Genomic DNA, 27,199 nt, shown 5'->3' with positions numbered 1-27,199 from the left:
TTAATAGTTTAGGCCTAACTGTGATATGATCTACTAGTAATTTGCGTAAAAGTACTCCCTACGCAGCCAAACATCTAATATCCAATGGAATTGTATTATTTTGGGTGTCCTTTTTTCTAAAATCATGACTATGACAGTCATCTAAGGACCAATACCTTTGTCATTTTCAATACCCTTCTCCACGCAAGTACTAAAGCGGTACGTATGCCTGTCTGAAGCTTTAGAAAAGGGAACTCTACACCGGAAAAGATCTGATAAGTTACTTATTTTTGGATATATTGCGATTATCTACGCTAAGCTGAAGCGTGCCTTATGCCGCCAAAACCAGGGAATAGGATGAAGCAACGCCAGCTATAATGATACACGCAGGCGCCTGACCCACACACCATAAGCCACCATGGTCTTAATGCTTCGTCAACGCTTTCATGAGATGTCGTTGTCGTCGTGCAGCTCGATCAGCCTCAATGCATGTCAAACCTCACACTATGCGCCCATCATACCAGCGCTAGCAATTGCGCTGCCGCTCCCCATGCTGCCTCCTATATCCCAATAATTCCGGCTGCTACCATTACTTCTGACAAGAGAAGGCCTGCGACCACTTCTGACGCTTTCACTTGCACAGCTACTAGCTGAACGCCTCAGAGTTCGTAAAGAAGGATCTCGCCGAAGCCTCGCAATGGTTGGCTGATGCGCTCTTGCAACAAGAGGATGGTGCCGTCGAATGGCATCCGCACGTCTGACAGGATCTTCTGTGGTTAGCGCTGGCTGTGGTGGAGTGCTCTTTGGTCCATTGTTAGTGTGTGAAGTAAATCGGCTCTTCAAAAAGCGGAAGACCATCTTAATATCGAGCTCGCGCTCCCAATATTCTCTTTCTCTTCGGAGCCTTTCGGCATCATCCACGTCTATGTTCGGACCGTTTGGGTCGCAAGCCGTCTCATCTTCGAGGCCCCAGGAAGCATCATGGGCGCGATCTGGGACCGTGGGCGAAAACAATGGTGTGATTTGGGAATTAGGATCATTGTAAGGTCTTTGCGGAGAGCCCAGTTTTCCAGACGACCGCTCAGAAATCGGTATCCCGGCATAGTCAGGTGGCATAGAAGATGAATCAGCAGAAAAAGCACCAGGGTGAGGAGATAACTTGTTGACAAGAAGACCCAGCTCACGAGCAATGCGATGGAGCAAGCGATCTGGCCACGTCTCCTGGATCAGAGACAGCTGATCCACTGACCAATCCCCCTCTGGACTGTTGACCACATCCGTCATTGCATACATGTCTTGCGGAAGCGTTTCACCCACAATGACAGAAAGGAGAGGCTCATCAATGCCGATAACATCCCGGATGAATTTCCGAGTCACCTTTTTCCAAAATGGCTCCACTTCCTCGGTCTTCTCTATTGACGGGGTAACCAAACCATCCTGTTTTGGCCCTTTGCCGATCGGGTCATCTCCTATCCCCATTTTGGTGTTACTTAAGGGGTCTCTGGTGTCAGCACTGTTGCTTCTTCTTCTTCTAGTCTCCTTCTCGATCTCCTTCAGAAGGGCCTGGCTTTGTTCCATGCGCCATTGCTCGATCCTCATTCGCTTTTCTTCGGTTATCTGCAGGTCAAGTTCTTCAATTGTATCAAGTCGTCGCAGCACGCTTGGCCTTTGGTCATGATTTCCTTCATGCTTACGCTTTGGATTGTATTGTTCGTGCTGCCAAAGCTGATCTTGAACCGCCGCGCTGGAAGCTGGGAAAGTCCCCAGCCCATCATGAGTCGGTAGTACGGCTGCATTGCCTTGATTTGAGGACGATCGATACAAGGAGGGTTCTCCAAAGGCCTGAAGTCCATCGTCGAGAGTGTCTAGCTCACCGTCTTCGGTGAATGCATCGTCGACATTGCTTTGCGTGGCTTGATCTGGTCTTGTCGCGAGGGAACCAAAATCACTCAGACGCGATAGACCGGCAGTGTGGGGAGTGCGCTCGGTTTGTGTTCCTGTCGTAGTCGAAGCAGCTTGCGACGGAGAAAAGAGAACCCATTCTTGTGATTGTTCGACTCGATCGTGTATGTGGAGCAAGGATGTCGAGTTCGATTCTTCCTGACTGGGTTGAGGAAGTAGTACCTGTCGCGGCGCTGGAACAGGTTGGCGGAAGGCCATGTCGCAGACGAAGGGGCAAGGCCCCGCTTGCTGATTTGCAGTCGATTAGTATAGAGAATGGGGTAATCTATGAGAACAGTCGGCCTTGATGTGCAAATTGGCTTTCACAAGGCTGACAGGGAAAGGGGCTTGTTTTCAATATGGAACGAGGAAGTAGGAAGTTCCATTGAGGGTCCTCAAGAGAGTATGCATAAAGGAGCCATCGTAAGAACTTATTGAATGTTTGTGCGATAACGATATCAGCTTTATATAGGATGAAAGAAAGCCACGTCGAGTGTAGGGACGTGTTGGGGATTCTGTGGAGTGGTGATGACAGGGTCATGGATCTGGACTTGCTTGCAGGGATCACGCAGTGAAAGGAGCGGGACCTAGTTTGGCTCCAGATAAGTTACAGTAAACCTGATAACATTTCCAGACTTCGCTGTCCACAGTCCCTAATTGTGAGCACGTGAGCCTGAATTGGATCACCACCAAGCTCATGGACGCCTAGACTAATAAAGTATCGGGCAGTACGGAGTACTATGGCAGGTCATGCAGGTGACTGTACTACCTCACAACTCAAGATTCCGGGACATAGGGCGCTGTTTTAGGCAGTCTTTGACGCTACTTTCGGCGTCTATTACACCGCGGGTCATATGACGTACTACCACATTTTTTGTCACCTAGTCTAAATTTACCAACATCGCACCTTGAAAAACACCCTTCTTTCCTCATCTTTCCCTTTTCTGGGCTCTTAGGTTTTCTGACCCCTAGAAACTATTCTCTTTAATACGCTATGCTCGCACCTTATTAGCGGCGTCACTAGTAGTTATAGAGTTCCTCTTAACTATAAAGATGTAATAGCCTTTACTTATTATATTTACTCTTTACTACAGGTTCCCGTAATGACTATTACTTAGAGCCGCTTTATATAGCTTTATATATAGCTTTCTATCTAATCTATTTACCTCTTTATTATACCTTTACTCTGTTCTTGCCCTCTTTAATCTCTAAGATGCTATATAGACTAATAAGACTACAGAATAGATATATAGAAAGATCAAGATTCTTATTTACTAATAGCTAAGTACTATTATTAATATTAATAGTAGTTAACTAAGAAAGAAACTATTAAAAAGCATTATATTATTTCTACTAAGAACAATATTAAAGAGATAAAAAAATAGTAAAAAAAGTAAGTTTCTTTTAATTAATAATATTATCTTTATTAGTAAGCTAATTAGTTCTAAGTTTTATAAGTTAATAAATAAAGATCTTTTAGCCTTTCTTTAGCATTACTCTAAAGAGAATATTATAATATTCTAGAAATAAATATTAGACTAATATAAGATATAAAAAAAAGTATACTTTATAAATATTAAAGGATTTAGTATATACTTTACTAATAATATAATAGCTAAAGCTTATATATAAAGATAGTGTTATAAATATTAATAATATATATATTTTGTTATTCTAAAGAAAGAATCTAGGCTAATAGACTATCCCTTGTGAATCCGATTAAATCCCTGTTGTGGGTATCCTTCCTTGTAGAGTTTAGCGTTAAGAATACCCGTGTTTAGCGGTGAGGTTATTTCTGCAGCCTTGGCATTAGGAACGTCAAAATTATGGAAGAGTGCTGCAGCCTTAGCGTTAAGAACATCAAAATTCGTCAAGATCTAGCTGTAGCCTTAGCGTTAAGAACACCAAAAGTAAATTATAAGAGTAAAATTTAAATTAGCTGCATTAGACTTATTATTAGGGCTAGAGACCTATAAATAATAAATAGCCCTTAGAATTTCCTATCAAAATATCTTATTTATATTTTTATAAGACTAATATTTAGCTTAAAGCAAAAAGAATAGTAAAAAGATATTAAATTTAAAAAAATAATTGTATATATAACTAGACTATTATTATAAATAAAAGTTTATAAGCAAAAATTTATATTGTATAAAATATATGCTTTTAGAAGAAGTTTTTTTAAGATTAATAGCTAAACTATTTAATAAGTTATAAAAGAAAATATCTTTTATTTATTTTTTATTTTTTATTTATATCTATTATAATAAGCTAATTAATAATGTTATAAAGCTAAGAGTAATATTATTTAATACCTCTTAAATTTTTTTATAAGAATAAATAATATTTAAATTTATAATATTAATATTTAGTTTAAGAAAATTTAAATAATTAAATAAAATTAGTATTTAATAATTCTTTATTTTAGTATTAATTCTATATTGCATTTTTAATTCTAAAAATAGTTTTAAAGAATATTTCTTAATTTTCTCTTCTAGAATCCTATTTATATGCCTGATTCTAGTAGTTTCCCTCTTTACAAACGTGTTTTTCGCATTCCTTACAGTACTAAAAGGTCTGTTTTCCTCTTTTTTGATCCCTTCTTAACTTCTTTGGCCTCTCTATATTAATATTCTGATTTAAATCAAATCGAAATACAGAAATAGAGAGGTCTTCTTCTCTTAAATCCTGCCTATTTGATAATTTTGTTAATTTTGGTGTATAAAACCTACAGAAGCCTTTTTTTGATATCTTAGAATAAGTATAATGCTTATATAAAGGCTCTAGTGCTTCTAGGGAAGGGGTTAACTAATTAATAAAGTTTCGAACTCTATTATCTGTTTTTAAACCAAGTTTTCGTCTAGCTTGATAAGGCTAAGATTAATATTTTAGATAGGGTTTTCTAGTGATTTTCTGAGCGAAATCCTCTGAATTTATACAAAATAGAAGATTAATAAGATCTTCTATATAGTTTCGATGCTGATTTGTGTCTTGATTACCGTTTTGAGTTGTTTTAGAGCCATAGATAACTAAATAAAGCTTATAGCTATTTGTAACAGCTAAATTAAGATACCAAAAAACTCTTAAAAAGAATTCCTTAAGATTTCAACGAAAATAAGTAGTAAAGGCGGCTTAAAGCTGATTTGCTTAATCTATTCCCCCTATATGATAATTATAATAATTAATAAATAAGGGGATAGGAAGAATTTTGGTTAATTAATCTCTAAAGAGTTTTCAAGTAATTATTGAATTTAACGCTAATTTTCAGAGTCTTTTTCGCTCGCGATTAATTAAGTTATTCCTATTCAAAAATTAATTTAATAGCTTAAAAACTGGGCGAGATATTAGATAAAAAAGAGTTAAAAAAAGAAAACTTACTTATAACTGTATTTGAATCCTACTACAACTAACAAGCTATCCTATAAATAATAGTAGCTTCTAGATGTCCCTATTCTAATGCTCTATTTACCATTTTAAGCATTAAAAAGTAAAGGGGATAGCTAGCAGCTAATTTTCGAACAGTTCTAGTAATAGTAATTTCATGCTTTTTTAGTGCTTAAACAGATTTTTATAAAGTAAATAAATTATTTAAGAATAGATGAAAATTTAGCTTTTTTTGCTTAATAAATAAAGCTAAACACGAAACCAAACAAATAATAACTGACTATGTAAGATTCAAAAGAGTGGTTTTTGTAAAATTTAGAATAGAAACAGAAACACATTTTTTAGCAGCTAAAAACCCCTTATTTAATCCTAGCTTTGTGTATTCCTAGTTAAAAATATAACCGGAATCAGCTAAAGCAAAGATTTTGAACCCTGTAGATATAGGCTTGCCAGGAATAATAACTTTTTGTGAAGTTTAACCTTCAAACTTGATTAAGATTTCGACAAAAATAAGTGGTAAAGGTGGCTCGGAGCTAATTTGCTTGATCTATCTCCCCTATATAATGATTATAATAATTAATATATAGAGGGATAGGAGGAATTTTAGTCGATTAGTCCCTAAAAGGTTTTCAAGTAATTGTTGAATTTGACGCTAATTTTCAACGCCTTTTTCACTCGCGTTTAACTAATTCAGGTAATAAAAGTTCGGTGGTTATTCCTATTCAAAAATTAATTTAATAGCTTAAAAATAAGGCGAGATATTAAATAAAGAAGAAATAAAAAAATCAAAACTTACTTATAACTGCATTTAAATCCTGCTATAACTAATAATCTATCTTATAAATAATAGTAGCTTCTAAATAGCCCTATTCTAATGCTTTATTAATAATTTTGAGCATTAAAAAACAAGAGGGATAGCCAGCAGTTGATTTTCGAACAATTCTAATAATAGTAATTCCACGCTTTTTTAGTGCTTAAATAGATTTCTATAAAGTAAATAAATTATCTAAAAATAAAGGAAAATTCAGCTTTTTTTGCTTAATAAATAAAGCTAAACATGAAACTAAACAAATAACAACTAATTACGTAGGATTTAAAAGAGTGGTTTTTATAGAATTTGGAATAGAAACAGAAATATATTTTTTAGCTACTAAAAACCTTTTATTTAACCCTGGCTTTGTACATTCCTAGTTAAAAATATAACCGGAATCAGCTAAAGCAAAGATTTTGAACCCTGTAGATATAGGCTTGCCAGGAATAGTAACTTTTTGTAAAGTTCGATCTTCAAACTTGATTATAACTTTATTAATAATGATATTTATACTTAGAAGCTAATAAAAAGCAGATTTTTGACAAAGAATAGACATAATAGGGTCTAATTTATCCCACTAATTAGCCTTTATAGAAAAGGGATTTTCTCCTTTATCTTTAAAATACAAAAATAATATAATTTGTTTAAAATAATCTTTAGAAATAAGAGAATTTCAAAGAATTTCATTTGAATTTCTCTATAAATAATAATGAATAGGGTGCTTATAAAGTGCTAGAAATAATAAATAGCCAAAAAAGTAATATAATTTAATAATAGAGAGAGATTTCTCCGTATTTTGTGCAGAATTCCAATGTAATATAACGGCGACCGCCTCTTTAATAATAAGAGACATAGCTTCCCAGCTAAAGAATAGCTGAAATAAGGCTAGAGGGTACTAATGTTAATTGTTAGGAAGATTCTGAGGCTTAGAAAGATATTTAACGATCAGAATTGATTGAAAATCAGGTAATAGTCAAAGAATTTCGCTAATTAGGCGGCCTTTGAAATGTTCTTCAGCTTCCTCTAGGGGTATTAGAAGCTTATTAAGCTGATTATTAATGGTGGAGTCATCAGGGATAGATAGAGCTAATAGAAATTAGTATAAATAATAAAAAAAGTAATAAAAACAGCTAAAAATAGCTAAAAATAAGTAAAAAGAGCTATTTTTACTTACTTATATAATTATTTAGCTGTTTTTTTGCTTATTTCTTTGGAATAGGCTTTGCTTTTGGCCCTTTATTTGTAGGAGTTAGATGTAAAGACTCTGAAAGATAGAGGGGGCCACGCTTTTGATGAATTTCAGACTAAAACAGGATCTGAACAGTAATATGAGCCTGAATAGGCCCTGTTTAAACGGCGGAGTCAATCGGAGAGGATCCTTTATAGCTATCAGAGCTATAGCTATCTAGGGAAGAAATTTCGTCTTGATCCGTTAAGAATTAGGCGTCTTAAGAGGCTTTTCGTACACGCTTTGACTGTAAAATGCGTGAATTTAAGGGATTTTTAACAGAAATCGGCTTATTTTTGGCGTTTTCAACAGATAGCTTATTAATAGTGCGTTTATACAAGGCAATTAAGGCGTTAGTATCCGCATTTGATGCAGATTGAGCTGAAATTCGTGGAGAAACCAACATTTTAAGTGGTTTTAAAGGGTTTTTGATGGTTTTTAAAGATTTCTAAGCAGAAAAAGCTAATTTAAGGTAATAGAGTTAATTGAATAGATAGGGCTAAGGGCTAGTATCAATTTGAACTAATTTCGAGTTCATTTGGTAGAGGAATAAAAGAGTAAAGGTGATATAAAGTAGTAGAATTAATTAGTGTGGGATGCCAAGTTTTGATAGAAACAAAAAATAGAAAAGCTCTAAACTCTTGAATCTTGAATAACTTACTAACTACTTTAGTTATAACCTCTACAAAAACTTTTCCTAAAAGACTATAAATAGATTAATATAACATATTATTTATAAAGTTATATCTTTTATAATAATAAAGTTAGTTCTAAAGTTATTTTTTAAAACTATTACCTTTTTATCTTTTCTTAAAATACTCTATTGATAAGAGCCCTATTTATTTAAAAGCTATATATTTAGATAGATCTTTTTAAGAGCTATCGAATGATACTATTATTAGATTTATAGCCCTAATAATTAGCCTAATGCAGCTAATTTAAGTTGTACTCTTATAATTCACTTTTGATGTTCTTAACGCTAAGGCTACAGCCAGGTCTTTACAAATTTTGATGTTCTTAACGCCAAGGCTGCAGCACTCTTCCATAATTTTGACGTTCCTAATACCAAGGCTGCAGAAATAACCTTACCGCTAAACACGGGTATTCTTAACGCTAAACTCTACAAGAAAGGATACCCACGACAGGGATTTAATCGGACTCACAAGGGATAACTCTCTTAGTTAGCCTGATACAGCTAATTAAAGTTTTACTCTTATAATTCACTTTTGATGTTCTTAACGCCAAGGCTGCAGCCAGGTCTCAACGAATTTTGATGTTCTTAACGCCAAGGCTGCAGCATACTCCCATAATTTTGATGTTCCTAATGCCAAGGTTGCAGAAATAACCTCATCGCTAAACACGGGTACCTCTTAACGCTAAACCCCCAACGGCAGGAGGACCACGACAGGGGTTATTCGGGGTCACAAGGGATATGGCATAAGATCGTGACATCACCAAAAGATCATCTAAGAGGATGAATATGCAGGGACATGAAGTGATGCTCCAAACCTTGCACATCTGACCAGTATTGAGCTTCATGGCGGGTCTTGGTGGATCTACTATGCCCCGTACTACAATGGTAACATCATCTGCACTTTTTTCTCGTAATGTGGTATCCTGCAGAAATAATGTGATACGAGGCACCAGGGGGTGCAGGAATTCATTTTACCACTATTTGCGCCGACATTTAGCCGAAATAGGTCATACACCTTATGTACAAAGTTACTAAATAAAATTAAGTATTCTTATCCTTATAGGTTTTCTGTACCGTAGAGTCTTATTCAGAATTAACAGGAGGACTCATGTTGCTGAATTGATCGAGTAAACTTGTGTAGGAAATAGGTACTTGATGTGTTGACACAATTCGGCTAAATGTCGGCGCAAATTGTGGTAAAATGAATTCCTGCACCCCCTGGTGGAGGGAGGTAAATAATGGCATCATGATGATGTACGATGTATCGGAACATTTTTCCGTTCTCATGTCTTTATGCTGTATTCACTTCGTGAGATTCACACATGCCATGTTTGCGAAATGTTGAAGCGCACAGTATTTGGCTACCTTGTTCGACCCTGTTCGCGCCCTTCATTTCATCTTGTCCCACCAGTTACCACCCTTTCATCTTCAATCAATCATCTTTCCAAAACGAGCTTTCAACGTCACAGGTATTCTACGATGCTTGATCCCAACCAATTCATCCGAACCTCTGGAAAGGCAGATCCAGTATGGGTCCACACTGAGCCCTACAGCAAGCGTCCTCAATTCGAGAAGCTCGACAAGGACATTGAGACCGATGTCTGCATCATCGGATCAGGCATCTCTGGAATCTCCACCGCATACGAGCTTGTCACCCGTGGCGTCAACGTTGTCATGATCGAAGCAAGAGACATCCTCTCTGGCGAGTCTGGAAGGACCAGTGGTCATCTTGCCAGTGCTCTTGATGATCACTACACTGAAATAGCCAAGACACACGGCGACAAGAAGGCGAAGCTTGCTGCAGAAAGTCATTCATGGGCTCTTGACAGAGTCGGAGAGATATCTAAGCAGCTGAGTATTGAATGCGAATATCGCCATCTTCCCGGCTATGAGATATCTCAATATCCTCGTAGTGATCCACACCATGCGGAAGAAATGAAAGAGCTCAAAAGCGAAGCTGACAAGGCAAAGTCCCTGGGGTTGTCTACGGAATTTCAAGAGACATTTGCGATCAAGGGATGGGAAGGGAAGGTGGACCAGCGTGGTGGAGCAATCTTCTTTCAACAAGCTACCTTCCATCCCACGAAGTATCTACTTGGAGTCATCAAATGGCTTGCGAAGCAGCCCAACTTTACCTGCTACACTCACACTCGGATGATGTCCTGCGAAGAGAAAGGCTTGCTAAACAAGGAGGTCAAAGTAGGCACGCTCGATGGGAAGACAATCACCTGTAAGGATGCAGTGGAAGCTACCTGCGTTCCCTTGCAGAAGTTGAGCATCGTGGCGGAAATGGAGTATTATCGTACGTATTGCATTGCCTCACGTATTCCAAAGGGGAGCTACGAAGACTGTCTCATCTATGATCTCGCTGACCCATACCACTACATCCGATTCACTGAATGTGATGAGAAAGACGACTACCTTGTCCTAGGTGGCGCAGACCACAAAGTCGGTCAAGAGGGAAATGAAGAAGCCAAGTATAAGGAGCTCGAAGACTGGGTCCGTGAGCGCTTCACCCAGCTTGGACCAACAGACTACAAGTGGAGCGGCCAAATCTTCGAACCTGTCGATCACGTAGCATTTATCGGTCTAAATCAAGGCAAGAAGCACATTTATGTCGTGACTGGCGATTCAGGCAACGGCCTTACACATGGTGTTCTAGCCGGCAAACTCATCGCGGACGAAATCCAGGGTGTGCAGAATCCGTGGAGTGGACTTTACAATCCAAAGCGGCTTCCACCACTTTCCACGCTTCCTGACATGATCGGCCACGATCTTCAGATAAATGCTCAGTACAAACGCTTCTTACAGAGCGATGTCAAGGACATCGAGGACATCAAACCCTGCAGCGGCGGCGTGCTAAATCCCACAGCCTCAAAACCAATTGCCGTCTACCGTGACGAGAATGGTAAGCCGCACAAATTTTCGGCAATGTGTCCTCATCTGCACGGCGTTGTTGCTTGGAACCAATCGGAGAAGACCTGGGATTGTCCGGTGCATGGAAGTCGATTTGGAGGGAACAATGGCGTCTGCGTGATGGGACCTGCAAAGGCGGGACTGGCGCCGGTGGAATGAATTTGGGAGAGGAACAGTTCTTTGACACTGAGTTGTACTCTTCAAGCAACTGACTAATCAAATGATACTCGTTTTCTTGTCAACACACTCCATTCGTAAGGCGAGTAGGAGGATGGTTTTCTTTGTATGCGGAGCAGAGAGTGTGGAATTACTACTAACTAACTAGTAGTTAGTAAATGAGCTTTCCGAGTTGCCAAGGATTCCACCAGATTTCTTGTACCACTGTAGCCGGCTGTAGCCGGCTGTACGGGACGGAGGAATCATCATCATTATGCGACAACGCATCCATTATAAACAACACCCCAGTTTACCCCAGTTTCTCGGTAATGGTTTCCAATACTCGTAAAGGTTCTTTCCCCAGATCAGTACTCAGGACGAACTCGCTTATTTCCATCCTCACGACGTGATATTGTTCTGCATTAAGCTTGATACTTGAAAGACCCTACTTCACCCCATTTTCACATGTCCGTGCTGACATCACTGACTTCTGCCCATCGCAACTACCCGGAACCGTGACTGAAATTTCGACTTCACTTTTCTACGGCCCAAATGATGAGCGAAAATCCTACTTCACCTAACGCCATTCCTAGACGATCCAGCTCAACAGGTGTCATCAGTGGGATCGCCGGTCAACCCTCTAAACCCGTACTAAAACCTCTCCCTGAAGACAGCTGGATCTCCCCTGCGAACAAACACAAAACAATGGCTTCGTCAGCTCCCCTCACATTCACTTCCACCCCACTCAGTGACACGACCCATGTTAAGAATGGTGTCCTTTCTAGAAGACACTCGAAAAAAGTGTCCGGCAATTCCACGCTCTAGCGACTCAAATCCTTGTCAAACCCCCTCCGTCCTGAAGACATTTCGCAGTGGACAGCAGAGAAAGAAAAGATCATACTAGGTCCATACGACTACATGGATTCCAATCCGGGCAAAGATATTCGCTCTGCTCTCATCGCCGCCTTCAATGCCTTCTTACATGTACCTCAATCGTCTCTTGATTCCATAACGAAAGTAGTCGCCATGCTTCATACCTCCTCCCTCCTTATCGATGATGTTGAAGACAACTCCACTCTTCGACGCGGCATACCGGTAGCACACAGCATATTTGGAACCGCACAAACCATCAACTCCGCAAACTACGTGTATTTTCTTGCGCTGGAAGAACTGCAGAAGCTCACAAACTGGAAGGACGCAGTTGAGATCTTCTCGACGGAACTTCTGAATCTTCACCGAGGGCAGGGCATGGATCTGTACTGGCGCGATACACTGAGCTGTCCAACAGAGGACGACTATCTTGAGATGGTTCAGAACAAGACGGGCGGGCTATTTCGGCTAGCTGTCAAGCTGATGCAAGCTGAATCGCCCGAAAGAGGGCGGCTAGACTGTGTTCCTTTGGTGAATCTGATGGGCCTCATCTTTCAAATCTGTGACGACTACCTCAACCTGTCCAGCACCACCTACACCAAAAACAAAGGACTATGCGAAGATCTGACCGAAGGCAAATTCTCGTTCCCTGTGATCCACTCAATACGAACAAATCCCTCAAACCTGCAGCTCATCAACATCCTCAAGCAGAAGACCACAGATGAAGAGGTCAAGAGATACGCCGTCAAATACATGGAAGGCACTGGCAGCTTCGAGTACACACGGAGAGCTATTCGGGACTTGAAGGCAAAGGCTTACGGATTGATCGAGCAACTGGACGCGATGGTTGGTGCACAAGGAGAAGGGGTTCGAAAGATTCTGGAGAGGATTGATGTGGAGTAAAGCAAACATGGCGCTGGCGTAGAGAGTTGAGCGTTCACATCTGCTCCGGTTGGGGCCTTGATCCGCGACGATACCCAGCCTTTGCTACTGGTGAAGTGCACATTGTGTTTTCAACGGGCTGAAGGAGGGGCACATCCCTTACATACCTGATCACAGTTTCACCTTGTTCTTCTGCATGGTGCCGATTTAACAGCATATTTGAAATCGAAGATCTTTCAACAATAAGGACCCAATTTCCATTAAGTATAGTTGTCAAGGACGTTGGCCATTATACCCTCCCCTTGTCACGAACATCTGACATCATTTTGCGCTCTACATCATTCCCCAATGATCACTTGTTTCAAAGGTCAACTGACATTCCACCACTCCCACAAGGTCTTTGGGCAAGTCTGACTTGGACTCATTCTCTCCGCGTTGCTAGCAGGCATAACTGATTTCGCTGGAACCTCGATACTGGACCCTCGTGAAGCCTTTTCCATAATTTACCACTGTCACAGTCCTCTCTCAAAAAGAAGGCAGATGATGCTCTGTCCATCGAGAGAGGCCAGTTGCAATGTGTTACGAGAAAACAGCCATGGTTCCAATGGCAGAGGCTTGGAAGAGTTGGGCCGCAACGTAGACTTGTCACGAATCTGCGAAAGCCGCATAGGCATCTGGTAGGACATTGCCCGCACACAGAGGACTTCCACATGCGTACGTGATAATTAGAAGCAGATCAGGAAGTTAAGAGGACACGTGGCAGCAGGTTTCAGGGGATCTATCAATCAAGGGTGGTTGGAAACCATTAGCGCTGTTCTTCTGGCGGAATGGTTGAACCATCATTTTTCTGCATCAAGAGGAGATGGATGTAGAGACTCGGCCCAGCGAATGAATAGGCTTACAACAAACTCCATTCATGCATCCTTGAGAAGCATTGAGTGTTGGATGCAGAGAACCCCCAAGGGGGAAGGGAGAAGGGGGAAAGGGGAGGTTCTTTGAGGGTATCGCCGGAAAGAATCCTACAAGCGGATCCAGATATTGAGAAGTTTCCCATTTGAAAGCAGAGCAGAGAGAATTAAGACGAGAGCCGTAGATGGAAAGAAAGAGGCTGACTTCCCAAGACTGTTTTAGTTATGGACGGCGTATTTGCCTGTCGATATGGAGTGACTTGAAGCGAAGGAACTGAGCCTCGTCATATACGATGTTGTCAAGCAGGTAGAAGAAATGCTCTGTTCTCTCCCTCAAATTGGCGCAGAAATCAAGGATATTTAACTATTGTGCGTTCTATAAGTGTTGCGAATCCTTGGCGCGACCCAAAAATTGCTGTGCTGGCAGGGCAAAAAAGCGGTCAGAAAGAAGGAATCGCTAATTATGTAGTAAATAGGCGTAGATTTTGCTTATAAATGCTTAAGTAAGCAATAGCTGTATGCTCTTTATCTCCTTATCAAGTTTCAGTATAGAAAACTATAGTGTTAAGCTGTAGTAAGCGTTCAAATGCAGGCAAAGCCCCTTAGCGCCTTAATAAGTCTGTATAATATTAAAGGAAAAGGAGGATCTTGAGATTAAGGAGAAGGATCTTAAGGAGAAGTAAGGAAGAGGATCTCAAAAAGGAGGATCTCAAAAAGGAGGATCTCAAAGAGGAGGATCTCAAAGAAGAGGATAACAAGGAGAAGAATAGTAAGGATGAGGATAGCAAGAAAAAGGATCTTGAGGAGAAGGATCTTAAGCATCCCTCTCTTTATGATATCTTCTTCCTTATAAATATCTCTTTTTATATAAATATTCTCCTCCTTATTAATATCCTTCTCCTTATTATTTTTTTTATCCTCTTCCTTATCCTTCTTCTTGCTATCCTCCTCCTTGCTATCCTCCTCCTTTCTATCCTCCTCCTTTCTATCCTCCTCCTTAAGATCCTCCTTAAGATCCTCCTCTTTGCTATCCTCCTCCTTGCTATCCTCCTTCTTGCTATTCTCCTCCTCAAGATCCTTCTCTTCAAGATCCTCCTCCTCAAGATCCTCCTTCTTAAGATCCTCCTTCTTTTTAAGATCCTCTTTAAAGCGCACTCTACATTCAAATGTTTCTTACAATTCAACACCATAAATTCTATTTTAAAATTTCGGCAGCAAGGTCACGAGAGTCTAATTTACTATCCGGGCAATTTTGGGCATTCTACTATGATAATTAGGTAGTAAATGGCCTTTCTCTACCCTCATCATAATCTGCTCCGCCAGCACAGCAATTTTTGGGTTGCGCCAAGGATTCGCAACACTTTTGGAACGCATAATACTGTACTAAGTAAAGGCGCTGTGAGCGCGCGGACCAACAACAGCAATCTCTCGTACGGCCGGCGGATCAGGCGCGTAGTTCGTTTGACAGATGTACTGTCGACATAATTGATCAACATAGCGCCTTATCTCTCATCATCAAGAAGCCCACTTAGCACGGGCAGGAAGAGGCCCTCTTAAAATAATGCTAGGGGAGCCATTAAAGTGCGCTTAGACTAAACCTAACTGTAAGATTGCTTAGAGAATACAAGGATACACAGCTTAATCCTTTATAGTCTAAGCAAATCTTATTATCTAGAATGTATTTTGTTGAAAATATGATCATAGTATGGTCAAATTATGCTTCTCTTTGTCAGAATCCTTGCGTACATGATACGTATCTGTTACGTATTAGCATGATGGTACAAGGGTCCCCGCATGCAAAACGCACGAAACGCTCTTGTAACTGTTACGCCCTGTTATTTATGGCAGTGAGCATTGCTATACGAATTGAACGCCAAATGCTGTTTCTGAGCTGTTACAGTAATGCGCTTCTATAGCTATTAGTATGAGCAAATGCTCCTCTTGATAGGAGTAACTCAATCAAGTGAATTGGCACCGCCGTCCGCTGTTTGCTACCATCCTCTAACACTCTTATCATATTAGTATGGTGGTCATTTGACGGAATAGCTGTCATTTCCACTAACAGCACTTACTACGTAACTCATATCTTTAGCTAGCCCTTCTCATGGTAAGTAATCCTTCAAGCTAGCACAAGGCGTTCTGTTTTCGTCATGGAGTATTGCATCGATTGTCGTAAGGACTAAACCTTCAGCCCCTCCATTGAACCCTTCCCTGCTTCATCACGCTTACCACGCCCACTGGCACCCTCGCCTCATCCACGAGTCTTACACTGCCGTACTTCTGCACCACCTCCGCCCCATGAACAGCCAGAACCCATTTCCAATACGGCTCCATAGAGGACCAATTTCGGTAAACTCCCGACCCAAGACCTCCGCCATTGCTCCTGTCGGCCATCGTTTCCGCTGGCAAAGCTTCCAACCAACTCGCAATTTGTGGCGTCATGTCAACTTCCTTTTCCTGAGGTATTGCCAGCAGCTCCGCATACACAGCCGCCAGATTTCCGCTCTTCTCTTCACGGTAGCGGAGAAACTCTTCCATGGGCATAAAGTTGTCATTATCACCCTGCTGTGCCCTGATCTTGCTCTGTAGCTCGAGGTTACTGTGCCGCCCCAATCCAGCACCTGCATCATTCTTCACGAACCGCTCTTTGGCAACATGGTACTCCTCTTCGTCCTTATCTAGTGCTCGTTCCAGCATCTTTTCCGGAGATCTGCGGATATAATCACGCATAGAGAAGAGAGGAATAAGTGGGTTTCTAAGCTCAAGCCCACCCATGCGGATAGGGAAGTAGAAGAAGCCATCTGGAAGATCTTTGACTCTGAATCGTTCTTCGATGATTTGCCGGAGGTGGTCGGTAACGGAGCCGTTGGGGAAGAGCGCTCGTTGGATACGGCCGAATGTTTCGATCATCATATCGATATGTGCGTGCCCGAACGCGAAAGATGGTTTGCCGAAGTTGTTGCTGAAGAAGCGTCCTAGGTAGGCATTATAGGCTTGAATCCAGGAGAAGATACTGTTGCAATGGGAAAGTTGGAGTTTCAACTCTTTGATATGATCATCCACTTGGCTCTGGTCGATTAAAAACCGTCCTGTTTGCGAGTCGAGGCGCAGGAATCCCCAGCGAACTTCGCCCTTTGGCAGATTATCGGTGGTAAGTACAGCGCCCTTCCCGGTCCTTCTGCTTCTCGAATCATCTTCTGAACCGCTCTCTAGGTTGCCTTCTGATTCGCCTTTTACCACAGCTTCGGCGGAAGCGGCTGCCTGGTTAGCTCTAGAGCCTAGTCGCACGGTGCCTGTCTTCTCCTCGTTGAACTGAATACCCATAATGCTGGCAAACTGTGTCATGGCTCTCCACGCCTTCCGACAATCATCCTCTTGACCCCAAAACCAAAAATCGTCATGAAGACGGTACAGAATTGATCCATGAGTCATTTGGTTGACGGCGTAGTCCATACAGAACAACACGACTTCGCCAAGCAAATCACTCAACGCATGAGACATTGGTACACCTCTGACTCGTGTCCTGACAGTACCTTGGGGACCATCTTGCGTAAATCGAAGAGGCGCTTCAAGGAAACGGGTGAAAAAGTCAATCCATGTCCCGCCCATGCCAAAGAATCGAAGGACGGCAAAGATAGTACTATGCGGTAAGGAAGGGCCAAACCATTTGAAGTCCGAGCGGACGACAGTAATATCGCCACATAGTCGGGTAGCCAATTGAGACTCGGTGATGAGAAGATGAAGCAGACTATGTTTGATCTCGAGGGGACCTTTGCGTGTTCTATCGGCCTCATCATCCGAATCGCCTTCGTAGGTTCGACCTCCTTCCGAGATATCCTCTGGGAGTTGCGTCATAAAATAATCCTCATAGTACTGATCGCGACGCTTCTCGTGTACGTTAGAAACACTAGATCCTTGTGTCTCCTCGCCCAAGAAGTACTCACGTCGCTCTTTGTCAAGCTTCGGAATGGTGCGGTCACCTCTACGCCATGCTCGTGATCGAAAGAATTTGGTGAAGACGTTCTTGAACTCAACCGCCCAACGAAGAGCGATCCCATGCAACAAGAGAGCGTCAAGCACGTCTTCGTCCATGAAAACCCTGTATTTGCCGTTGAGCTGCTTACGCATCTCCAGTGGAATCGCATCTCCCTCACCAGTGGACCATGACCATGTAGATAGTGACATCAACCTCATGTTTAATACATCGCAGATCTCGGGGAGAACCTCTTTGTTGCTCATGAATGTTTTAAGAATGGCGTTCTTTTCCTCGGACAGCAAGTCGGTCAAGACCAGACCTTTGATAGTTACCTTCAGATAATCAGGATCAAACCGACCAGAGCGTGTCTCAAAGCCGGCGCTAAAAGCTCGAACCTGGGTACGTATGTCCTTAAGAGCTTTAGCTTTAGTCTTGGTAGAAGTAAAAAGCTTGGTAAGGTAGTCGTTGATAACGTCCGGATCGATGTCGCTTCTGGTGAAGACAAGAGACTCCCACTGTGCGCGTTGCTCGTACATCTCCTTCCGGCCAATATTCTCGAAAGAAGATGTGCTACTGGCAAGTTCATCAGAGTTTTCAGTAATTCCCAAATCCGCCTCATCAGAGTCTGATAGCCATTCTGTGACCAGTTTCGAGAAGAATTCCGCATGAATGTGACCTTGGCTCTTTAGTTCGAGGTCCCTCAAGAGCTCATCGCCAAATTGTCGAAGTATTGCCGGAGAGAACGAAGGATCAGCTTGTGCCTGACGAAGGAAGCGTCTTTTGTTCCGCAAACTTTCCGACAGCTGCCGGTCTACGAGTTCAGAAGGGTCATCCGTGGAATCGGGGTAGTCTTCGAGTCCAGAAGGGTCATCCGTGGAAACGGGGCAGCCTTCGATGCGGCAAGTACCATCAAAAAGAGCTTTGACCTTGGAAAGTAGATCGGTTTGATGATCAGCAGTCTCGATAGTGTGTCTCTTCGAGGTCTCGTAATCGCTACGTTGTTTCGCGACCTCCGCAATCTTGGTTGCTGTGATGCCCTTCAAGGTAGCGGGAAGTGCTGCGGACACAGGCATCTTTATTTCTTGTACGAGTTGACAAGAGAACTAAGCGTTCGAGTGGGCCAGGTTGGATGATGAGGGAGAGTAGGTAGAAAGAAGGTGGAGGTTCAGACGGACAACTTGAAGAACGTACGAAGGTAGGGTGAAGTAAATTGACGCTGCCTATTGTCTGACTTTCGAGCTTGTGCAAAGACAGGTTGAACACTGAGGGGAAGCAGGATTGAAAACGAACGGAGTAGCATTAATATAGTGAGGAAAAGTGCCGAAGCTGAGAAACCCCTTTGTTTACTAGCTTAGTGTTTTCAGGCCACCAGCGAGCAGAGAACACCAGTGAGGTCAAGGAAGAAGTTGGTGACTCATAATGTAGCAGTGACAACCATGCAAGAGCAAGCCTAGACATCCGCCAGAGTTCCTCTGAGTCCTTCCAGAGACATTCTGATTAACCTATGCTAGGGTCATCGTTGATAGATTCGAAATGGATAGGTGCTATCTCCAGGGGGCCTTAACATAAAGTCGCAGGTAACTCTAAGCACTATTCAAGCCAAATGGAACGGAAGATGGTCAGATCAGCCGAAGCTGGAGGATATTGTAGTCAAAAACCCTCAAAACATTGGCAACGAATATGTTTTAGCCCAAAATGGTGCTCAGGTAGTATGGAAGAATGCCAATGCAATCGGCAGGTGGCCTGAAAACTGCCAAAGCTAGCATATAGCATACCGTAGTATAGTAGACGCTGCTTTGAGTAGCACGTTGCATGGACCTAGCTTGCCTGGTGCAAAGATGTCAGAGTGATCTTAGTAGCATCCGTGGTGCATTAGCTAGGAAGACATCTGAAATTCCCACTTTTTTTGCGCTGTGAATCAGCTCGATTCACTACCACTGGCAGTAGTCAACCAGCGGAAATAAGTCTGGACGGAATTAAGATTTGACTCAAGCCACGGCATTCCAAGGGAACTTGCATGAAAAAGTGCCTCTGCTGGTCATGATGCCTGCCATTGAGCTATCTCGACTTCCTTGTTGGTGTCTTTGGTTCTTGCTTCCTGTCATGGTTATCTCCGTCCACCCCAACCCTCCTCACCGTCCTCGCCCACCTCCGCCTTCGCCATTCGCCTGTCCGGCCTCCCCACGTTGTACTTTCCTCCCAGTCCTTGCCTGTGCTATAAATGACCTTCTTCATTTTGTCTTTCTTCCCGTTGTTCTTTGTAGATCCCCCATCATCGTCATCGTAGACCACCCATTTCTCCTCCACATTTACTAGACTATTGGGTGTTGCCAAGTCGGATACCCATCCCCCAAAGCCCGTACTTACAGGCCCCCCATCTAAGGCGACATCAAATTCCACGCCAGTAATCAATCGTTCCGAGACCCATTCTCGAGCCTCAAGATCGAGTTCCCATTTCTTTCCTTCCCAAACCCATCCACGTGGAGGTTGGACGTCTTCAAAGAAGCGGGTACCCCTTGGTCTGTCACCCGATATCCGAATCGGGGACAGTGGATCGTATGGTGTAGGTGTAAAAAGATGGGGTTCCCATTGTTCTACCGAATTGAAGGGCGAGGATCGATGTTGGAGTTCAAAGATTTCAACTTCACGGATTTGTGGAGCCGTGTCAAGCGTTATCGCAGAGAACGCGGCCAATGCAGACTTCAATGCCGCTGGTGAGGTGGGAACAGACAGTCCCAAAAATTTCCTGGGATGTTTCGAAAGTCTCGAGGATTCTTGAGCTTCCGCATCCAGTACTTCTGCCTTTTCTCTGGCCTTTACTTCCATTTCTTGCAGCCATGCTTGCGCCGCAGGATGTCCTGAGCATATAGCAACAATCCCTCCGAAGAGTAAGATGAAACGCCAGGGGAAAAGATGAGCTGCAATGAACAAGACCGCCGTTACTATACAAAGATATAGGAAAAGCGCGGACGAGAACACTTCATTGCTGAAATTGGTTGGCGGTGCGATGGCAGCAATCAAAGCATCGTGGAGGACTGTAAAATCTGCCATGCTATTCTGAAGATCGCGCATGTTTCGGAAAAAGTCTTTGGACGTCTCAGAAGCCGGCTTGATAGTCTTTGGAGGCGCTAAAGCAGGACCACTGATCGAATAGTATGGCGTGATGGAAGAAGTAGAAGACGATGGAGGAGGTGGTGGATGTCGTGTCAGAAAAGCAGAAACCATAATACACAGAAGCACAACAGCGAAGGGGAGAACGACAAGCAAATATGGATCCAGGCATACAAAACAGTAGATAGCTAGGAGTGATAGTGTATGCGTTGGCACAGTCCAATTGTACAGGTGTATGAGTTGGTTCTGGAACACGAAGACAATACCAATTCTGGCATTGAACCGGCGGAAATTGTTCGTCATGAGTGGAAGGCTAAAAGCAGGCCGGCGGACATATTTGGATGACCTTTTGTCAACTGAGTTCTCTCCATCTTCGCTGTCTTCGATTGGGATCACTTGCTGTATAACCCTGCTCTTGTCAGTGGTTGATGTAGAGGTACAGAGACTCTCCTACTTCGCAATGAGACGTTCGTGCAATGATGGACTGGATGTACTGCCATCAACTTTATCTTCCTGCGCTTGGCTAATGTCCTGCATCTTCTCCTTCATCTTCGAAACTGAAAGTGCTTCCTTCAGTCTCTTCCTCTTCCCGTCTCCTTCCGCCTCAGACGTGGAAGCATCTTCACTGTTTGTCACCGTGAGGACTGGTACTGGCTCATCCCGGTTGGCAAATACGTCCGCTGCGCCCTGATGCATCGCTATGGGTTGTGAATCTCAATTTCTCCCCCCACATCAATCAAAGTGGAAGTAATATACCAATCCACAGTGACAAGTAGTACTGTACGGACCTGAGGAGTTGTGGCGTTTTTGGCATGTGGCCGCAATTGTCCGACTTGTCCCTTTCGAGGTATGTAACCCACTGATCAGCGTCAGGGGCTCGATTCTTCCAGCAGCTTGGAAATGGAGAATCTCGCCGTAAAAGACTGACTGTCAGATCTTCCCACGGCGGCTGCGAAAGCAGGGAGACGTTTTACTGATACAAAGTATATATTCCGGCCCGGTAGAAAGCTGGAATCTGCAATCGAAGTAGAGATTCAATGTAGTTCTTTGTGTGATAGAAATCATAGGATGCGTTCCCGAGTTGTGTATTTGTCTTTGGCACTACCCCAACTTTCTCATTTGATTACACCTCAGAAGGCTCCCCTTTGCACGTCTACCTAATCACCCACCTACCGACCCTCATCCCCAGTTCACAAGTGAAGATTACTCTCCTCGACGTCAGGCTTCGCTGGACGATGCTGATGTTTGAGATGCTCAATCCCTAGACCATTTCTTACGGCTACCGGGGTTGGTTAAGTCGAAAATGTCTCCTTGAATAGGTCGCGATTCTCCTGACCCTGTCAGTTGTTCCTAGGAAAGTGGCAGTTGAGACGAGTAGCGGATAAGATACCACTGATGAAGGCCCTGCGGTTACCTTAGATCGTGTCCTGCCCCACAAATCTTCGCTGGAAACAAACCCCCATCCCGATCACAATGCCGGCCAGGGTGGCTTCACAACAAACGACTACCGGTACGAGAGTTAGAGCGGGAAGCAACAGTCAGTCGCAAGCATCAAATAATCTGGGAGGCAGTGAATGGGAGTCGAGTGGTACGTGGAGATTATCAGCCCCTGCCTAGAAAGGGTGGCTGCAGGAATTCAGCATTCACGGATATTGATTATGGTGCAGAAGCTTCATCACGAAATCGTCTTCAGAAGAAGCCCTCGAATCCCTCTGTGAACGTGCAGAGTACATCCTTCCTGCCCTCTGCGCATGTCCGTTCCAGCAATGCCGAGTCCCAATCTGGGTTTGCAAACCGTAAAAGGCAGTTGTCGATTCACAATCAGAAGGGACCCTTGGGTCCTCGACCCTTGGATGCTTCGACAGGAAAGAGGTGTGAATCTACGCATGATTCCTGATTATGTTCATAAAACTAAAGCATGGTTTTGATAGATCTTTCAGCAACGTAGCCCAACCACATCCTTCCGCAACGGTGAACGATTCGCATTCTCCTCATGAGCGACAAGAGCCCATCAATAGCATATCACGTTTCAGCTTTGCGTCCATAAGTCCAGAGAACTCGAACCCTTGGGAGTTCGAGAAAAAGGCGTCGGTTGACTTGGGTGGGGATCTCCTTACGTCAATAAACTTCGACGATTTCCACAGCAATATCACATCCACCGAGCCTGCCTTCGACCAGCTTAATTCTCCTACCGTTCCCGCCAAAAATACCCCAAGACCTGATGAGACCTCGATTATACCGCGGCCTATAAGCAAAACGGGCAGTGTTCGAAAAGCATCAGGATCAGGATCAATTGGTCGTGCAGAATCACTGAAGCGCCAACAGAGCAATACTCCGACCACCGCGAGCCGGCATACCTCCAACTCGGAATCCATGCAAGCTCCGGCAGCTACTCCAGTGCTCCGAAGTCGTAGACAGAATCATTTTCCACCCAATTCATTCAACAACAGCAACCCTGCTCCAAGAGCACCCCGAAAATCCATTGGTCCAGGGACGTTTGCGGTCCCAGATTCTACAGAAACCGCACCACCTCGGAGGCGACCCAGTATCGGCGTACGTAAGTCTGCTACGGACAAAGACACGTTGGGAATGTCAGCGCGCCAAAGCAGCCGTTCTGGGGAGGCGGGAGAGGCCTCGAAATCTGCTGCAACTGGGAGGAGTCTGAAGGCGAAGTCCCTTCAGCCGCCTAGACGAGAGAATAGCAATGACCATTTAACGCCTGCTCGAACCCCTGATCTCTCTCCATCATCTTCGACAATCCTTTCGCGAACACTCAGAAAATCCTCTGCGCGTACCGGAACGCCTTCCTCTTCCACAAATAGAAGAGTTTCGGTTATACAGCATCATGCCACTGGATTGGGTGCAAGGACCATCAGTCCGACAGATGCGCGAAGGCTGAAGCGTCTGTCAATGATGCCTCATGCACCACCTATGCCTGCAAATACCATGCCTCATACACCAGTAGCACCCGAGTCTGAGCCGCTTCCTCGACGACCACGATCCACAGCTCAGTCACCGGCATTGAACTCTCGCAAGAGTGTTACACCTTCTTCCACCAGGACAACTCCGGATCCAAATCGTAAATCTTATAGCTCTGGTCAGTCGTTATCATCAAGCACTAGCTACAATTCTGTCAGAAACTCAACGGCGGGTCCGTTGCCACGGCTGCCATCAGGGGTCATCTCTTCTTCCCGTTTGCCTACCCCAAAACCTCGACAGGACAGCACCAATGGCAATGAGACCGAAGAAGTACCCCCAGTGCCAGCTATTCCCAAGGCATTCGAGTCCCCCCAAAGCGAAACAGAACAACCATTCTTCTCTGCGCGATCTTCCAGCTTGCCTCAAGTGGATACTCCCATTAGTGCCAGTCCAACAGTGGAATCACTGGCTGATGCGATGGCTGCCCTTGAGACTCCAATAGATGCAGAACCAATTTCGCCCAAACCATCCCTCACATCTGATACTGAAGTAAGGTCGAAACCTGGCCCTGCTGTGAAGAGGAAGGGATTGCAACCATTAAGATTACCCCCAATCAATCTTTTGCCGCTCAGCACGCCAACAGCTACAAAGATCATGGCATTGGAAAATGTGACTTCTCCAGACGACAGAGCTCATACTCCACCTTCAAGAGGTCTGAATGTGAAGACTCCCAGCACTCCAATGACGGCTTCGAGGGTTAACTTCTCATCACGGACTTACCACGATAATGAACCCACCCCTGCGATTGATATTAGGAGCAGTAGTTCGCATCATGCTCTCCGCGGTGATTTTGAGGCTTTTGCTGCGGCGATGGGTTCGAACAACAACATACCCTTTGCATTTTGCACTTCGAACACCGCTCCACGCAACATATCTCCATTCATCTCCTCTTCATTGCCAAAGAGTGGTGGTGAATTTGCGAACTACATGCAGCCCAAATACGGCGGGGAGCTGAACCGGAGAAGCGTTTATGCAAAGCCCACTGGACCAAGAGCACCAAGTTTCTCGCACAACAACACGCAAGAGGAGAAGACTTCGCCCCATGAAACTGAGTCGTCTTTTTCGACGTCTGCGATCCGACGCAAGTTGAGCCTGACTCGCCGGAGAAGCACCTCGAAAACACGGGAGAATTCAGAAAGCGATGTGGCAGCCAAATACACCAGCATGCCGCCTCCGAAGCTCCCCGCGTCGGCCACTTATGGCAGCCTTGCCGTCACGGATATAAGTCCTACACAAAAGCAGAACTACCTCCAATCTCGCCGGAAAACGTCTGCCTCGAGCTTCGGTACGAACGGGCCCAACGAAGCAGATCAAGACTTTCAAGGTAATCACAGTCCAAGAATAGAAGGTCTTCCGTCCATGGAGTCCAACCGCTCACTCAATTTTCGCCCTGACCGATCGTCTTCTTTGATCTCACCTCCGCAGAATGTGTACTCGCCCCGATCTGTCAACCAGCTCAGACCCCAAGATATCGATCTTGACCGTGACGATCTGATCGCCGAGGAGGAAATGAAGAAGCTTGCGACAAAGCGGAAGGATGCAGAATCGGCAGCACGCGAGCTTGATGCTCTTCGCCGCCGTGCCTGCCCAAGGGATCGTGCATCACCTTTGCAAGTCCTACAAGCAGCCAATCTCAACATCTTCGAGCGAGGCGAGATAGTGGACTATAATGACGTGTATTTTACCGGCACCCGCATCGCGAAGAAGATAGCTGGAGATTTGGACGCTTCTACTACCAATTTCGGCTATGACGACGAGCGTGGTGATTATAACATTATCAGTGGCGATCATCTCGCGTATCGATACGAGGTGATTGATTTGCTTGGTAAAGGAAGCTTTGGCCAAGTCGTCAGGTGTATCGACCACAAAACCGGCATTCTTGTGGCTATTAAGATCATTCGGAACAAGAAGCGCTTCCATCAACAAGCTTTGGTGGAAGTCAACATATTGCAGAAATTGCGTGAATGGGATCCAGACAACGAACACAGCGTGGTGAAGTTCGATCAAAGCTTTTATTTCCGTGGTCATCTCTGTATATCAACAGATCTCTTGGACATGAATCTCTACGAATTCATCAAGGCCCACGAGTTCCGTGGCTTCTCTTTGAAGCTCATACGACGGTTCACGAAGCAGCTGTTGAACAGTCTCATCCTTTTGAACGGTCACAAGGTCATTCACTGCGATCTCAAGCCCGAAAACGTCCTTCTAGCTCACCCCATGCATTCAGAGATCAAGGTCATCGATTTTGGTTCAAGCTGCTTCGAAAATGAGAAAGTCTACACTTACATCCAATCTCGGTTCTACCGCTCACCAGAGGTCATACTAGGCATGTCCTACGGTATGCCGATCGATATGTGGAGTCTGGGTTGTATACTGGCAGAACTGTATACAGGCTACCCCATCTTCCCGGGAGAGAACGAACAGGAGCAGTTGGCATGCATAATGGAAGTTTTCGGCCCCCCGGAGAAACACTTGATTGAGAAGAGCAGCCGCAAGAAGCTATTCTTCGATTCTATGGGCAAACCCCGCTTAACTGTCTCATCCAAGGGACGTCGCAGGAGGCCAAGCTCGAAAGAACTCCGTCAAGTCCTAAAATGTGATGATGAAGCGTTTGTTGATTTCGTTGCAAAGTGTCTTCGCTGGGATCCTTCTCGTCGACCTAATCCTCATCAAGCCATGGCGCATGAATTCGTGACAGGTACAAAGCTCAATACTCGCCGAGCGCAGGCGGTCGGTGCTACGAACACGCCAATGAAACGACTAAACTCAATTACGACACCGTCTACTACTAGACCTCTACCACAGTTACCCTCCACAAGTTTCAAGAACGGATCATATCCCAGGCAAATGGAAGTAGCATTGAATTCGCCCAGCAAACCTATCCCAAAAAGGCAATCAACCATCAGCGGAACGCAGACTTCTTTCGCGGCGAAGCGGGCTTCTCATGTACCACCCATGGCAGCTGGCTCGACCATGCCAAAAGTGATACATGGCCAGAGAAGTGTAAGCGGAAGGCCAGATTTGGCAACCGCTGCCGCTGCCGCTGCAAGCTTGGTAAGTTGTATTGACTTATAACTCTCTCGCGATTATGCTAATGCTTTGCAGAGATTATAAGGCTTGCCATGAATGAGACTTTTCAGGCACTTGCGAAAGAGTATATACCATAGGGTTGGTGTGGCGTCTGGCATTTTGAATCTTCACACATGGTGGCTTCATTGAGTCATGATATACCCCCCAGTGCATTTGGCAACTGATGGGTAGTGCATGCGTAGCAATGCATGACAGTAGGGCTGTATCCTTCTGACAGTAGGGTGGTTTATGATTACATATAGTATGGGAGATATCCAGGGTAGAAAAAATTGTC

The 27,199-nt window shown here is 44.0% G+C and overlaps 6 protein-coding genes across 6 annotated transcripts; 3 read left to right on the top strand and 3 right to left on the bottom strand.

The window, feature by feature from the left end:
• Positions 1–483: 483 nt before the first annotated feature.
• Positions 484–2,139, bottom strand: EPUS_08321 (uncharacterized protein; the record flags this gene model as incomplete). Its single annotated transcript, XM_007788979.1, has 1 exon — positions 484–2,139. One exon carries the CDS (start codon positions 2,137–2,139, stop codon positions 484–486), a length of 1,656 nt encoding a protein of 551 aa, XP_007787169.1.
• A 7,377-nt stretch (positions 2,140–9,516) lies between these two features.
• On the top strand, positions 9,517–11,112 carry EPUS_08320 (uncharacterized protein; the record flags this gene model as incomplete). The annotated part of the gene is made up of 1 exon (XM_007788978.1): positions 9,517–11,112. The coding sequence occupies one exon, from the start codon at positions 9,517–9,519 to the stop codon at positions 11,110–11,112; it is 1,596 nt and encodes a 531-aa protein (XP_007787168.1).
• Positions 11,113–12,135: 1,023 nt separating this feature from the next.
• Positions 12,136–12,882, top strand: EPUS_08319 (uncharacterized protein; the record flags this gene model as incomplete). Its single annotated transcript, XM_007788977.1, has 1 exon — positions 12,136–12,882. One exon carries the CDS (start codon positions 12,136–12,138, stop codon positions 12,880–12,882), a length of 747 nt encoding a protein of 248 aa, XP_007787167.1.
• A 1,556-nt stretch (positions 12,883–14,438) lies between these two features.
• Positions 14,439–18,818, bottom strand: EPUS_08318 (uncharacterized protein; the record flags this gene model as incomplete). Its single annotated transcript, XM_007788976.1, has 2 exons — positions 14,439–14,897; positions 15,999–18,818. The coding sequence occupies 2 exons, from the start codon at positions 18,816–18,818 to the stop codon at positions 14,439–14,441; spliced, it is 3,279 nt and encodes a 1,092-aa protein (XP_007787166.1).
• A 985-nt stretch (positions 18,819–19,803) lies between these two features.
• Positions 19,804–21,552, bottom strand: EPUS_08317 (uncharacterized protein; the record flags this gene model as incomplete). Its single annotated transcript, XM_007788975.1, has 2 exons — positions 19,804–21,265; positions 21,311–21,552. The coding sequence occupies 2 exons, from the start codon at positions 21,550–21,552 to the stop codon at positions 19,804–19,806; spliced, it is 1,704 nt and encodes a 567-aa protein (XP_007787165.1).
• A 777-nt stretch (positions 21,553–22,329) lies between these two features.
• EPUS_08316 (uncharacterized protein) lies at positions 22,330–26,949 on the top strand (the record flags this gene model as incomplete). The annotated part of the gene is made up of 4 exons (XM_007788974.1): positions 22,330–22,444; positions 22,497–22,728; positions 22,788–26,889; positions 26,941–26,949. The coding sequence occupies 4 exons, from the start codon at positions 22,330–22,332 to the stop codon at positions 26,947–26,949; spliced, it is 4,458 nt and encodes a 1,485-aa protein (XP_007787164.1).
• Between the last annotated feature and the right edge of the window lie 250 nt (positions 26,950–27,199).

Source organism: Endocarpon pusillum, assembly GCF_000464535.1.
Source record: "Endocarpon pusillum Z07020 unplaced genomic scaffold C732557, whole genome shotgun sequence".
NCBI classification, from domain to species: domain Eukaryota; kingdom Fungi; phylum Ascomycota; class Eurotiomycetes; order Verrucariales; family Verrucariaceae; genus Endocarpon; species Endocarpon pusillum.
This window is presented reverse-complemented; position numbering and strand designations above follow the sequence as displayed.